The sequence below is a fragment of the Danio rerio genome, chromosome 20, assembly GCF_049306965.1.
Source record: "Danio rerio strain Tuebingen ecotype United States chromosome 20, GRCz12tu, whole genome shotgun sequence".
In the NCBI taxonomy this organism is placed as follows: Eukaryota; Metazoa; Chordata; class Actinopteri; order Cypriniformes; family Danionidae; genus Danio; species Danio rerio.
This window is the reverse complement of record NC_133195.1, coordinates 55,524,400-55,539,706: the sequence shown is the minus strand read 5'-3', so window position 1 is coordinate 55,539,706 and position 15,307 is coordinate 55,524,400. Positions and strand designations below refer to the sequence as shown.

The 15,307-nt window shown below is 37.4% G+C and overlaps 1 protein-coding gene across 11 annotated transcripts in view; it reads left to right on the top strand.

The window, feature by feature from the left end:
- Positions 1-15,307, top strand: part of rhpn1 (rhophilin, Rho GTPase binding protein 1) — a 53,594-nt gene that overhangs the window by 19,990 nt on the left and 18,297 nt on the right. For 8 of the 11 annotated variants that reach the window (XR_012396152.1, XR_012396153.1, XM_073933775.1 and 5 more), the window contains exons 10-14: positions 2,221-2,377; positions 5,070-5,180; positions 7,703-7,897; positions 12,980-13,056; positions 13,198-13,341. Coding sequence is in view for 9 of the 11 variants with exons in the window: in XM_073933775.1 (XP_073789876.1) it covers positions 2,221-2,377; positions 5,070-5,180; positions 7,703-7,897; positions 12,980-13,056; positions 13,198-13,341 (684 nt within the window). In the remaining 2 variants the exon portion in view is untranslated. Of the gene's footprint in view, positions 1-2,220; positions 2,378-5,069; positions 5,181-7,702; positions 7,898-12,979; positions 13,113-13,197; positions 13,342-13,768; positions 13,824-15,307 lie in introns of those variants that run through there. The other 3 variants (XM_073933776.1, XM_068215713.2, XM_073933777.1) reach the window with 2 other exon arrangements.

Below are 15,307 nucleotides of genomic sequence, written 5' to 3'. Positions count from 1 at the left end.
AATTATGCTAGAATCTTGCTAACAATGTGCAAATTCATGCTTGAATCATGCTAACATGCTAATTCATGCTAGAAACCTGCTAACAACATGCTAATTCATGATAGAAACATGCTAACAACATGCTAATTCAAGTTGGAATCATGCTAACAGCATGCCAATTCATGTTAGAATCATGCTAACAACATGTTAACCCATGTTGGAATTATGCTAACAACATGCTAATTCATGCTAGGATCAGGCTAATTACATGCTAATTCATGCTCAAATGATGCTAAAAACCTGCTAATTCATGCTAAAAATGCTAACAACGTGCTAATTCATGTTGGAATCATGCAAACAGTGTGCTAAGTCATACTAGAATCATGCTAATTTGTGTTAGAAACATGCTAATTCATGTTGAAACCATGATAGCAACATGCTAATCCATGCTAGAAACATGCTAGCAACGTGCTAATTTATGCTAGAAATACACTAACAACATGCTAATTCATGTTAGATTCATGCTAATAACATGTTAATTTATAGAATCATGCTAATTTAGGCTAGTATCATGCTATTACCAACCTCAGACACAGGAATCAACTTTAAATCTTTTTACGGGCTTGCTTCACTCTTTACAGTGGTTGCATTGTTGACTGCAGAATCTTAAACATTCTTTTAACCAACCTAATACTTCTTCAAGCTAAATAAATGACTTCCAACAGGCTTTCTCAAGCCACCATAAAGTTTGTCCTCAAACTTGATAAATTAGTTTTTATTGTCATTACAAATGTAGATTAAAGGGTAACAAAATGCATCTAACCAGAGTGCAAATATAAGCAGTAAATGCAGCAAGGATGAATAATACATAGATATGTTACAATTTACAGATAGAGGTAGTTTTATGGGTATGATAACTACTAAGGATAAGATATAATATAGGTGTACTTACTATGGACATATGCAGTTTAAATTAGCTAATAGATGTGTGTACACTATAGCGGAGAAACGTACAACATATTTTACAGATGGATATGATTAGATTGAAAATAGTACAGTCAAGGTATAAAGTTATATATAATAGTTCAATGTAATAATTCAATATAACATATAATAGTTTAATATACGGTGTATTCTCTCCTCTACCCCTAAACCCAACCCTCACAGAAAAAATCTGCACTTTTAGATTATCAAAATACCAAAACAATGTTTTCACAAGGTCAAAACTTACTAGTATTGCTATACTTGTGGGGACATTTGGTTACCAGTGTAAGGAATACAAGATACATACACAAGTATTAAACACGTCACGTTTTGTCCTGGGAATAATATTTCTAAAGGAGCTGTTGACATGGAATTGGAGTACATTTTGGTAAAAACCCAAACAATACAAAAATATATATATTTAGATTCATAAAAATAGTTTATTATTATATTTTTTTATTGGATTCGGATCAGGTGATTGGCTAGGCCATTCTACAGCTTGATTTTTTTTCTCTAAAAGCATCTGAGAGTCTCCTTGGCTGTGTTTTGGATCATTGTCTTGCTGAAATGTCCACTCTGGTTTCATCTTCATCCCCCTGCTGATGTAGATGTTGGACTGAAGCAGCTGATATTCATTTACACTGAGGAAGGGAAGAGGCTTGCTGAAGAACTACTGAGAGATTTCAGCTGCTGTCTGGGCTTTCACTAACTACACCTTCCTTTCTTCATGTGTTCAATACATTTTCCCTGTCATTTCATTTTATTACACAGAACTTCATTTGTAATCAATTCTGTGGGGAGGTAAGCATGATCGAACACCCAATAAGGGGGTAGAGCATGCTCAGAGCCCGGCGGCTAATCAGCAAGCCAATCAGAAATAATAAATAACACCTGTTTATTCTAGTGATTGGGCCGGGGAGACACCCTTCTTAAGGAGAACGGGAGAGCTGAGCGACCAGCAGCAACCCTTGATGCTGAGCACAACACAACCAGACACAGAACGTTAAATAAAAAAATTGTCTCTTACCTCAACGCCGACACTGTCTTCTTCTTCCCACCCAAAAAACCTTGTTACAAATTCGTTTAGTTTTCTTTGCATATTTGGATTTCTCTGGTTGTTACCAACATCCGGAGAAAATTTCAAGTCAACAGCACCTTTAGAGATATGTTTTCTGAGAAAACTGGTGACGCGTTTAATGCTTATTTCCCCCGCTGAGTTTGAACAAATGTCTTAAGTGTTTGTTTATGTGTTTGTAGGTATCAGACGTGTATTCTCTAGTTCTTCAGGCGATGTCTGTGCCGCTACTGAAGGATTACGTTCCCTTCTCCTGGATCTCTATGGTTCAGGTCAAAACTCATCATTTCAGAGCGCTGGCGCATTATTACACTGCTGTGGCTCTGTGTGACTGCTCAGGTAACTGTGTTATTGACTGATAGCCTGCATTATTGCTCAGGTGTTTGGAATAATTGAGAATATTTAATCTCAATGAAAGAAGAGCTTATGAATAATTTGACCTTATGAATAATAAGGTCAAAAGATTAAAGAGAAGCTATTATGCAAAAGTCACTTTCATAAGGAGTTTAAAAAGTTGTCAGCAGTGTGTGAATATAACCAGCCACTAATAGTAAAAATTAATCAGTGATATTGTTTGTAATCAGACTTGATATAAACAGTCTGCAGAAACACTTTGATTGACATTCTCCGTTTGTACGTGTCATCAGAGGGGGAAAGCCCCGGCCACTAGTGATCATCTCTCCCTCATTAGCATAGGATGTCAGTCTTGTTTTTGAATCTGCTACTATGCTGACGCGCAAGCTTTTGTAGCTCCGCCTTGTTCTGAAAAAAGCACAATCTCATTTGAATTTAAAGCGACAGTCACCAAAACTCCACAATTAGGATCAAAGCCTGAAAGGGTCAGAGAGTTAGAAAACATTATCTGTGATCTGTGCTATTTTGAGCTGAAACTTCACACACACAATCTCTAGGGACACCAGAGACTTATTTTACATCTTGTAAAGAGGGGCATAATAGGTCCTCTTTAATATTTAAAAAAATATACCATATTACATGAGGTTTTCTAAATCAATATATTTGAAATGTGGTCTATTCCTGTAATGTAAAGCTGTATTTTCAGCATCATTACTCCAGTCCTTAGTGTCACATGATCATTCAGATGTCATCATAATATGATGATTTCCTTATTTAAAAACAGTAAAAAAAAAGTGTGACCATCTTATATATAAACTTTTATGTGCACTATTTATTTATGGAGTACATTCAGTGTTTCCTCTAGGATTTTTTACCTTTTTATCAGATCTACCAACTACCTGTAGCGTTATTTCAATGACAAATGTCGTGAGCGCAGTATTACAATTGGAGATTGCATTTATCTAATAGGCTACAGCATGCGAATCTCTTTGCTTGCGCGCCGATTTCTTCTGCTCGTGCACAAAACTTCTTGCACGCTCCCTCAAAGCCGTTTAAGCGCAGATCTTCTTGTGCGCTCTCAAATAAACGCTGCTGAAGTGCAATTTAGTGCGTTTTTGTAACGACTATGTCTACAACATTTGATAGATTTGCTAGGAATATTTATGAATGTCTCCAATAGACATACAGAGTGTTAATGCATCCTGAAGTAAAATGAAATAGCTATACGTCGTGTTTGCCAGCCTCACGAGAAGTTGTAATGTAGCTGTAGTGGGATTTTCAATTTTGGTGTTCCGCCCCGCCATAGAAGAATTAATGTAGCGGAAACCATGATATTATTACTGTCATTTTGAGTTTGGCTAATGTAAGCAATTAAATGTTTATTCACCAGTGGTATATATAAATATGACAATATAGAGATTTCTATTGTTGCAAAAGGCTTTCATAAAAACACATTTCTTTTAGAAAAACTTATGAATCTAAGTATTTGAAAACAGAATCAGAAGTGTTTTTTCATATTAAAGTCATTTCTGAAAAACTCACTCAATGAACTGAAGTAGACACTAAAAATTCAGCTTTACATTACAACAATAAGTTGCTTTCTTACTTACTATCTTTACATTTAAATACATTGTAGTAGATTAGAATAATGCTCCATTAGCAGGGTTCAACGCTAAGATTTTTTTTACTGTGCCGATCGGGAAAGTGGTTGAGATTTTTACTGGCCCTGCCAAAGTTTTTACTGGCCCCATATTTTAAATAATGTGGCAAAATAATGTCTGTGAATCTAAAATTTAAACATTTAAAAAATGTTAATAAATGTATAATGAGCAAATTTCAAGATTTTTATGCAAACGAAAGAGCAGTATGGGAAATGTGCTGGTATTTTATTGCAACTCTAAATTATTACAAAAAAAATGGATTGCCAAATTGACGACAACTTTTTTTTTTTCCAGAATGTTAATTTTGTACCCGTGTAATTGTCTGCTTCCAAGACTTTAAAAACAGACGCTTTCTTTTAGCCTCACAGTTTGACGTTGCTGCCATGTTGCCATCTTTTCTTTGTACTGGTTACCAGGTTCCGGAAACAAATAACATGCTCATCGTTACTGGCCGGTAGGGGCCAGTAACAATCCTGTCTACTGTCCCGAGCATCTTTCATGCTGGCCTCGGACTACCGGGCAGTTCTTATTGTTGAGCCCTGATTAGTTAATGTTAATGTATTTACTAACATTAACTATGTATAATCCTGTACAGCATTTATTAATCATAGTTCAACATGAACTAATGCATTATAAAAATACAAAGCTGTGCATGTTAACATTAGTTAATGCAGAGTGACGTCATTTAACTTAACATTAATGTTAACAAAGATGAATAAATACTGTAATAAATGTATTCCTTATGGTTTGTTCATGTTAGTAAATGCATGACCTAATGCACCATTATTTTAAAGTGTTACCTATTATTCAAATTCATATACACTTCTCTTATATTCCAAATAAGTGATTATATTTCACAGTATTACTGCATTTTGATTTGTTTTTGATCAAACAAACATGATTATTAATTATGCAAATCATAAGCATATACAATCTTTTAATACAAATGTTTTACATCTAAATGTACTTCGTCTAAAATTGCAGATAACTGATATTGTGTTCAACAACCAATACAGGTGTTGGGGATGAAGATGAAGATGGTGCAGAAATTAAAGCTCTTGTTCAGATTCACACCAGACAGCCAGAAAAACTCAATCTCCAGGATCCCGAGGACAAGCGGAGACTCGGTTTGTGTTTTCTGATCTCACAGTTAGAGTTTCAGCACAGGCTAACACATGGTAATTTTCATATACTAACAGTGGTGGAAAGAGTACTGAAAAAGTACCATGACTTGCCCAATAATGTAGTGCAGTAAGAGTTATCTTATCTGTTATTATAATATTACTCAAAGTCGACTTTTCAAAAGTACTCAAGAGTAGTGAGTGTTATGCTGGGAAAAGTTGATGCGTTCACATGCATTACAGTGCGGTTAGTTAATGTTTAAGGCCATTTTGGTCATCATACTGTAAACATCTGTCATTTTCTCATCAGTGACATTCAGTTTAAACAGTCTCTGGGTCATTGCGTGTAAAGTATCTTCTGCACGGCACAAAGTGACTGCAAGTTGAAGGAAAGTTAAGTAAAAGTACTGATTTTCATTGCTAAAAATGAGCTCAAGGGAAAGTACACATTTATAAAACGACTTAGTAAATTACAATTTCTGACAAAAACTACTCAATTACAGTAGTTTGAGTATTTGTAGTTTGTTACTTTACACCACTGTTTACTAATATAACATCTCAGGTCAGTCCGGAGTCAGAGGGGTGATTCTTCTGCTGCTCTTTAGCTCTAAAATAATGAGTGTGATGCAATACTGCATTTCTACTTAGTATAAAAGTCTGTATTTAATGCTGGAAACAAGGTTGTTTAATCAATTAAAAATCTGATCTATGATTGTAGGTCAGCCCTTTATTAAGCTAACCTTGTCCCTAACCATGTTTTGCATAATGAGTTTTAATATTATCATCAAATCGGAGGTATAGCGTCCAAGATTTAACATGGTCAAGCGAAAACCCACTTTTGCTCATTAGTCAATGTTGGAGTTAAGTAAGAAGTGTTATTAAATAAACAATCAAGTGCACAGTAAATAGATCGATTTTTATGTAATGTCTTGCTTCTTATGTTCGAATATTATAAACCAGGGGTCACCAAACTTGTTCCTGGAGGGCCGGTGTCCTGCAGATTTTAGCTCCAACCCTAATCAAACACACCTGAACAAGCTAATCAAGCTCTTACTAGGTATACTTGAAACACCCAGGCAGGTGTGTTGAGGCAAGTTAGAGCTAAACCCTGCAGGACACCGGCCCTCCAGGACCAGGATTGGTGACCCCTGTTATAAACAAACAAGTGCACAGTAAATAAATAGTTTTTTTTTTAGGGATGAACAGATACCACTTTTTTAGAAACCGATACGAGTATGAGTATTTTAATTTGTGTACTCGCCGATACCGAGTACCGATTCCGATACTTCCTAAATATGTTTTCACTGAAAGTGCAATTAATTTGTAAGGTTTTATTTTTAGCCTGTAGCAAGGATGAACGCTAAAATCTTTAACAGAAGCCTATGCCAAGCCAAAAATATACACACACGTTGTTGATAACCATGTAAATCCATAGACTTTATCGATTACCAATTAAGCATGGACATTTAAACAGAGGCGTAGTCTGTGTTCTCTAAACACCTCTTAAGCGGTGGACTACTTCATTCTGATTGCTGGTAAAGTCTAGATCGGATATGCGGCCGGCCGGAAGTGCGATATGCACATTAATAAAGCAGTATTTTTTATGACACTGTAAAACAATAATTAATATTTTTACAGTACTGTGAGGGTTGGGTTTAGGGTTGGGGTGGGGGTAGGCGTTAAAAAATAAATTTTATTGGGTAATTTAATAGATAACATAACTAATACTCAGTACAACAACTGTTTTTACGTTACTGTGACGGTTGGGTTTAGGGTTGGGGTGGGGGTAGACGTTAATAAAATACAACAAATGTGAAATTTAATAAATAATAGAAATAATTCTCATTAACTTCCGGCCGCAAACGTATCCGCTCTAGCAACAACCCTGATTGCTTGTTGCCGAACCGCGTCATATCATATCTCAAAGTTGACTTGATTTGATCTCTCTTTGACGCTCACACCGGAGAAGACGCGCCGCGCTGTTTCTTATCGCCGGTTCCTATGGAAAATGAATGACTTCTGGCTACTTTGACGCTCTCGCCGCTTTCGCCCTTCCGTTTGTGAAAGCTTCCCCGGCGTTGTCGCTCTACCCGCCTCCCTTCCCCGCTCCTTAATTTGTGATCACTTCCCCGCGTTGTCTCTCGTGATGTTGCATATTGGGGACGCACCAAAACCCTGTTATGCCTGGTTCTTCGGTATATTCGCCAGCCCTGCCATTAATCTACAGGTAAGGTAATCAAAAAGTTTAACTATTTAGATGAGTCGTGGGTGGATAAGATCAATAGGTGGTTATGCAAACTTTGACTACTTTCTTTAAAATATATAAAGATATTTTAAGCTATTTTATCTTGACATACTGCCATAATGTAAATGTAACTGTAAAATGGGTTTAACAATAATTTGTAAATATTTATTGCAGCACCAAAAACAATTGAGGTCATCTCCAATATTGCACGATAAGTAGATATATTGATTATTGTGACAGGCCTACTCATCTGACAATAAAATATTTTCATATCGCTCTGAAGGTAAAGCTCACCTGCGTAAAGCCATCATTCGTCACGAGGAGGCTCTGCGTCTTCACGGCGTGTGTAAAATGCTCCGAAAGATGGACATCCTGCAGGAGGTGTTGTCTGACGCTCACACGCGCTCGCTGGAGAAATACTCGGACATCGATCAAGAAGACGATTTCTGTGAGGTCGCAGAGGCTCCGGAGGTCCAGTGTGAGTGTTTCACCTCTTGTATAGACATGAAAATGACATGTTAAAGACAAATGATTGTCAATCTTCAATGCTTTGGGGCACAGATTTAAGCTTGGTGTCATTTTAATAGGTTGTAGATAGTAGCTGAAAAACATTCAAAAAGTTAAAACAAAGGTTATGTAATACTTAATCTTACAATTAGACGTTTCTTTGTGTATGTAAATACGTGAATAGTCATATGCATTTAACTAATTATTTTTATTTAAACAATTTGAGTTCCAAAACTGCACAGATGCTAAAATGATTGTTACAATATAATAATGAAATAATGTCTGAAATGGGAAACCCTAAACTGTTCAGTATAACGAAAGGTAATTGTAGCACGGGCGGTCTTGATTGCCATATTTGTGAAATTCAGTAGGTGGCGATAATGCTCCGGGAACACTTTAGAATAGCTATCCATTTTAACTAGTTAATAGTCCATTAATAAACTGTTAGTTATTGAGTAATACATGACTTGTTATATAAAAGGTAATACTTTGTTAATTTTTTTATAACTGTGCCTTTGTCACCGACTCGGTCCCAGTCATTCCCCTCGCTGGCCAGCAGAGGTCACCATCACCGGACTTCTAAACATTACGTCATGCTCATACACTGATTGCCACACACACCTGCAGCTCATCCCACTGACGATCCACACACACATATAAGCAGCACACACACTCACTCTGTTGCGAAGTCTTGTTCAGCCCTGCCTGACATTACTGAGCGTTATCTCCTTGCCTGATCTCCCATGTATTACCTGGACTGTTCTAGACCTTGCCTTGCCTGCCGACTGCCTCGCACCTTGCTTGTTACTTTGATCCACACCGCCTGCCCTGAACCCAACCTGATACCTCGCCTCTGAACCACGCCGCCTGCCTCTGACCCATGCCTGCTATTACACTCCTTGACAGTCAGCTGCCAGTCCTTAGAGCCATTACAAATACGTTTGATGTGAGTTCGCACGTAAGTGCGTATTGTGATTAAGTGAAGTTTATTTATAAACAAATTTCGAGAGGATCACGTGCTTATGATTGTTCACTGCTGTTCCAACTTTAGCTAATGACTGATTATCCAATCAGACGATCCTTAACTCAGTACAAATAACCAGACTTTTCTCATCTCAATATCTTCGTCTTGAAGAAACCCCCCCACCCAACCCTACTTTCCCTCCTTTCAAACTGGCGTCACGGTGGCCAGCGATTAGCGCTGTTGCCTCACAGCAAGAATGCCCCTGGTTTAATTCCTTTCCAAACCAGACGGCATTTCTGTGTGGAGTTTGCTCGTTCTCCCCGTGGTCGCGTGGGTTTTCCCAGGGTCCTCCAGTTTCCTCCCACAGTTCAAAAACAAGCACCCTAAACAATTAATCCAAATACTTTAGCTAAACTCTGAGTACACCTTTCAGCATACTTATCTGACACTTAGTAAGTAATTTACTAACAGCTTGTTCATGATCTATTAATAATTTATTAGGTATAGTTATAAATCATTAAAATACAGTTAACAAATAATTTTAACTTGTTAACTAACAGCTTGTAAGGTATCTATTGGCTATCTATAAGGCACAGTTATAGATAATTAACAAACTATTAACTTTTAGTTAACAAGTCATTTATAACTCATATACTAACAGTTTATTAATGGACTATTAACTAGTTATAACGGATAGTTATTCTAAAGTGTTACCAATGCTCCAAAGCAATTAGTTGTCATTAAACAAGAAAAAAAGTAGAAGACCGAGCCATCATTAACCATATATGGTTTGCCTAGATCGTGTGTGCTAGATTGTGTGTTGCCTGAAATGTGTGTGGGTCTGCAGCTGGATATATCTCCTATGTTTTGAGGAATATGAACAGTATATTTTCATACTTTTGACAATATTTGTGAAGTAGACATCAAAGTCTAAGATAGTATAGGCAGTTTAGTGGTATTTGATTTGATTTTAGCCTCTAAAAAAACATTTGAAAAAGTTGTACATGTGGATTGCTGTAGCAAAGTAATGCTTTACGAGTCTTGATGAGTATCCTTGTCGCAAATGAAAAAAATAATAGCTGCTCTGTAATATATACCAAAAATCAATCACCAGGTTTGGAAACTAGACATTTTAAGCTTTCAAATGATACCTACAGTTTGTTATGTCTGCTTTATGTTTAGACTACAATATTAGATAATACAATATATTAAAAATGTAACCATAACTTTAAATGTTAACTATAAGATGACTTTAATTTGTTTATATATTATTCATATTTCTTTTGTCATTAAATGTACATTTTGCATAATATACACAGTATATCTATCTACAGTTATTATTCATACCCCTGGCAATTTCTGGCTTAAAGTTTTTGTTCAAATGTAAATTAAAGCTGTTCAAAAGAGACCTGCTGGTTGAATAAAAGTAACTTTAAATGGCACCTTTTAGGGTTGGGCCATGTTGACCAATTTGGCATTGTACGATGTCTAATGTGAAACATTGCGATGGTTGTTAAATATCAATTAATTCATAACAAATTAATTAATTGTAGTCTACCGTTTTTACTACCTGACACACATGGTCTTTGCTTTACCCATAACCAAATCATAAATAAATAAAGTTACAAACAAATGACCCTCTGTCAATCACTTTTTTTCTGCGGGACTCTGGCATGAATAGGCAGTGATCTGTGTCGGTATAATGGCTTTTCCCACAGCTGGTGGAGGAGACAAGAGTTCGGTTGGAGTACACTGTGGTGCATACATTTTCATTGTCTTCACCGCAAAACCCTTACTGCGTGTGCTGATTTAGAAGACATTTATGCAGAATTCATCTTTGCATTTGTTTTGCACCTAAAAACGCCAAACGCAGTGCTCAGGAGCAGATTAAACAGTTGTTATGTGAACTTGCTAAAGTAAAAAGCCCGCAATGCTTGCCCCGCCTTTGTACTCTTCTTATTGGCCCACTGCTCTAACTGACCGCGAATGATTTGTTAATATCAGCTGTCAATCACTCAGTCAATGCCTTCTGCCTTCAGATGACAGGAACTACAAGTGTGAAAATGTGAAGCGCTGAAGATGAGAGAATGAAAATAACACTGACAGATTTACCTAAAGTTACTAATAATGGCACATCTTATTAGTGATCATGTGCTGAATGTTAATCCACCATTTACACTTTTCCAAGAGTGGATAAAAGACTTCCAGTGGCTTCAAATCCGCTATGAAAATAACTAAAGCCGTTCACTGTGAAGTCTGTGGGACGGGGTTTGCAGGTAACAGCGTTTGCCACTGAATCTACACATTTTAAGCGCGAGAGATACTGTATAATCCTTTATTTAATCCTCACCATGCTGTCAGCCGTGCAAGTGACAGCTGTATGTAACCTTTAACACAGCTCATGAAAAGACTGTTATTGCTATTAAGATGACATGCAAATAATAAGTTACATATCAATATAAATGATGGATCGCTATGCCGGCTCAGCATCATGAATTTTGTCGGCCATCGGCGATGGCATCGTCTATCGGCACAACCCTAGCACCTATTATGAAAATCAACCTTTGTAAGCTGTTTGGACAGAACTGTGTGTAGGTATAGCGTGTCCACAGTCATATTGGAGTGATAGAAACACAACAAGTCTCTTTTTTTTTATTTCCTGAGGTTAAAATAGGACCCAAATCCCAGTAACGTAGGAGTGTGGTTTTCTCCGCCCACCGAATTGAATGAAAGGCGCCATGTTTCTATAATAACATGTTTACACATGCCCACAGAACATTTTTTGCAAAGAAACTTGGATTAAAATATCTATTCAAACTCTCTGTATCTATTAAAACATATTTAAAACAGAGAATGTTTGTAGTAAAATCCCTGTAATTCTTAACCACTATATTAACCACGGCCACATGGTGTCAGTAAACGCTAATATGTGTGTGTTCACTGCAAACAGCATTTGTGTGTGACTCATCCTGTCAGAAAGTCTTGATTAAACTCCACCACAAATACATCAAACAAACTTGGTATTTTTGACTAATGAGCTGCATTTCAGCTTCATCAGAGTCTGTGTCCATCACTGACTGCTGTTTATCTGATGTAATGCATGATGAGAAGCAAACACAAGTAACTGTGCTTTCACACCGAAATCGGCGAGAGCGTCCAAGGTCCAAGGACAACGCCGTCTGCCTTCAGCTCTGGCGGCAAGAACGTAAAAATTCGTTACATTGATGTCGTATTTAAAGGGATCGTAAAAATGTTGCGCACTTCTTGTCAAATTCATTTAACAATGGAAGATCAAGTTGCACATGGTGTGGCTTTGCTCCACTTGATTATCCAATGTGTCCATATGTCTGAAATATCCTGAAGCAGCAAAACTGTTTTGTACCGTCCCATACGATTCCCTCTTCTTTAAAGAAAAATATAAATAACATTAATACACTTCAGTAACTCGCCAGTAACTTATTTACTGCATGTTCCTGTAAGAAAACATCGTAAATAATTGGAAATCCAGCGACCACAATAATCAAACTCTTGGGAACAACTTTGGTCGGAATCAAAGTTCACAGGTCTGTGTTCTCTGAACTCCTCTCAAGCGGTGGATGTCTTCATTCTGATTGGTTACCGCCGAACTGTGTCATAGCTCATTACCATAAAGTTAACTTGATTTCAACTCTCCTCGACACCCACACCGGCGAAGACACGCCACGCCGCTTATCGCCGCCGGCTCTCATTGAAAATGAATGACTTCCAGCTACTTTGACACTCTCGCCGCTTTCGGTGTGAACGTACCGTAAGAATGGTGGGCAGGGAGAAGCAGCTCATTTGCATTTAAAGGCACAGGCTATAAAAAACTGCTAAACTGTACTCAGACACTAAAACAATCAGATTCTGGAGGTGATAATAAATTATCTGATGGCTATTTTGAGTTGAAACTTTACAGACAAATTCAGGAGACACCAAAAGGCTTATCTTACATCTTGTAAAAGGGGTATAAACCCTTTAAGCCAGAATTTGCCAGCGGTATGAATAATTTTAGTAACTAAATATGTAAACACAGCCGTAAATCCTAAACCTGTGCTGTTTCTCCTACAGCTCACACACAGCAGAAGCCTGATATCAAAGCTCCAGATTTCAGTGTGGTCAGAGTGACTGATATTTTCCACAGACTGGTAACACTCACATTCACACACACACTGGAACAAACCATTGATGTTTAATTATAATAGTGTTTAATATTCACCTGTGTGTGTGTGTGTGTGTGTGTGTGTGTGTGTGTGTGTGTGTGTGTGTGTGTGTGTGTGTGTGTGAAGGGTCCGCTCTCTGTGTTTTCTGCACGCAACCGCTGGACGAGGCGTCACGTGTGTTTGGTTCGAGGAGAGGCGGGGCTTGGGCTCACACTGCGAGGTGATTCGCCGGTTCTGGTTGCCGGAGTATTGCCAGGTGGATGTGCTGCGGTAAGAGATGCAGGATGTTTTAAATGTGTGTTTTTTTTTTAGGACTCGTCAGTTTTACCTGGGTGCATTAAAGTATAGTAAAGGATTACTTTTCATTTTAGATCATTTAATTTCAGTAACTTAATATGTAGTTGACTTAAATATTGTCAATTAAAAATCAACAGTCCAGTAACACCTTATAATAATGATGTATTATTTTGTTTAATTTGTTAAAATTCTGTTTGTTCACTAAATAATGCTATGTTTGTTATTAAATGGATTAAGTATTTTATATCAATCTAAAAGGCCCAGTTTGGCTTAAATGTAAAGAATTAAATGTTACATTTCTATTGTACATGCACTGGGATTTATGCAGATTTTTTTAAAGAAATTTAGCCACATAATTAAAATTAGAAAAGCAATCTAAATACAACTTTAATGATGCTAGTTGTGATTAATAGGCCCCGACAGAATGTCCTTTGCTATTTCTGCTGAGAATTTTGTGGATTTTATGTAAGGTTTATAATGCAAGTCCAATTAAAACCCCTTGTTAAGCAAACAAAGTTGCAGCAGGTCTTATTAACTTATTAATTGGATTGCATATAAATCCTCTTGACATTTGCACATTAGTCAATAATATCACTGAAATGAATATTATATATATATATAAGTAAATAAAAAGATTGAATCATGGGGTGTAGCTGTGTAACGGATCACAAATCACTCTCACTGTTCGGATCACATTACAGTTGAGTCACAGATCGGACCATTTTTTTAGATCTGCAAAAAGGGAAGGAGACAAATATAATTTGCTTTCCATGTATTGCAACACTAGCATACTGCAAGAGATGTTTTTAGTTTTAACAAACCTAACTTAGAACCTGTAATCTTAATAAAATTATAATACAAAAATGTATGCGTCAAAACTGTAAATGTATCCATTTAACATTATAATCTTGTACAACAATACATATTTATTTTTTAACTCATTGATTTAATGACACTCATAAAAACTTCATGTACAGTGCATCTGGAAAGTCTTGATAGCGTTTCACTTTTTCCACATTTGTTTATATTGCAGCCTTATTCCAAAATGGATTAAATTTATTTATTTCCTCAACATTCTACACACAATCCCCTATAATGACAATGTGAACAAAGAGTTTTTGAAATTGTTGCAAATTTATTAACAATAAAAAGCTGATAAATCACATGTACATCAGTATTCACAGCCTTTGCTCAATACTCTGTTGATGCACCTTTGGCAGCGATTACAGCCTCAAGTCTTTTTGTATATGATGCACAAGCTCTGCTCATCTGTCTTTGGGAATGTTTGGGCGTTCCTCTTTGCAGTACCTCTCAAGCTCTATCAGGTTGGATGGGAAGCGACAGTGTGCAGCCATTTTCAGATCTCTCCAGAGATGCTCAATAGGATTTAGGTCTTGTCTCTGGCTGGGCCACTCAAGGACATTCCCCGAGTTGTTGTGAAGCCACTCCATTGATATTTTGGCGGTGTGCTTTGAGTCATTGTCCTGCTCTAAGATGAACTGTCGCTCCAGTCTGAGGTCAAGAGCACTCTTGTGCAGGTCTTCATTCAGGATGTCTCTGTACATCGCTGCATTCATCTTTCCCTCTATCCTGACTAGTCTTCCAGTTCCTGCTGCTGAAACACATCCCCACAGCATGATGCCAACACCACCATGCTTCACTGAAGGGATGCTGTTAGCCTGGTGATGAGCGCTGCCTGCTGTTCTCCAAACGTAACGCCTGGCGTTCACTCCAAACAGTTCAGTTTGAGTCTGATCAGAGCAGAGAGTTTAGTTTCTGATGCTCTGAGAGTCCTTCAGATGCAAACTCCAGGCGGGGAGTGTCTTCCGTCTGGACGCTCTACCATACAGGCCTGATTGGTGGATTGCTGCACAGATGGTTGTCCTTCTGTAAGGTTCTCCTCTCTCCACAGAAGAACGCTGGAGCTCAGACAGAGTGA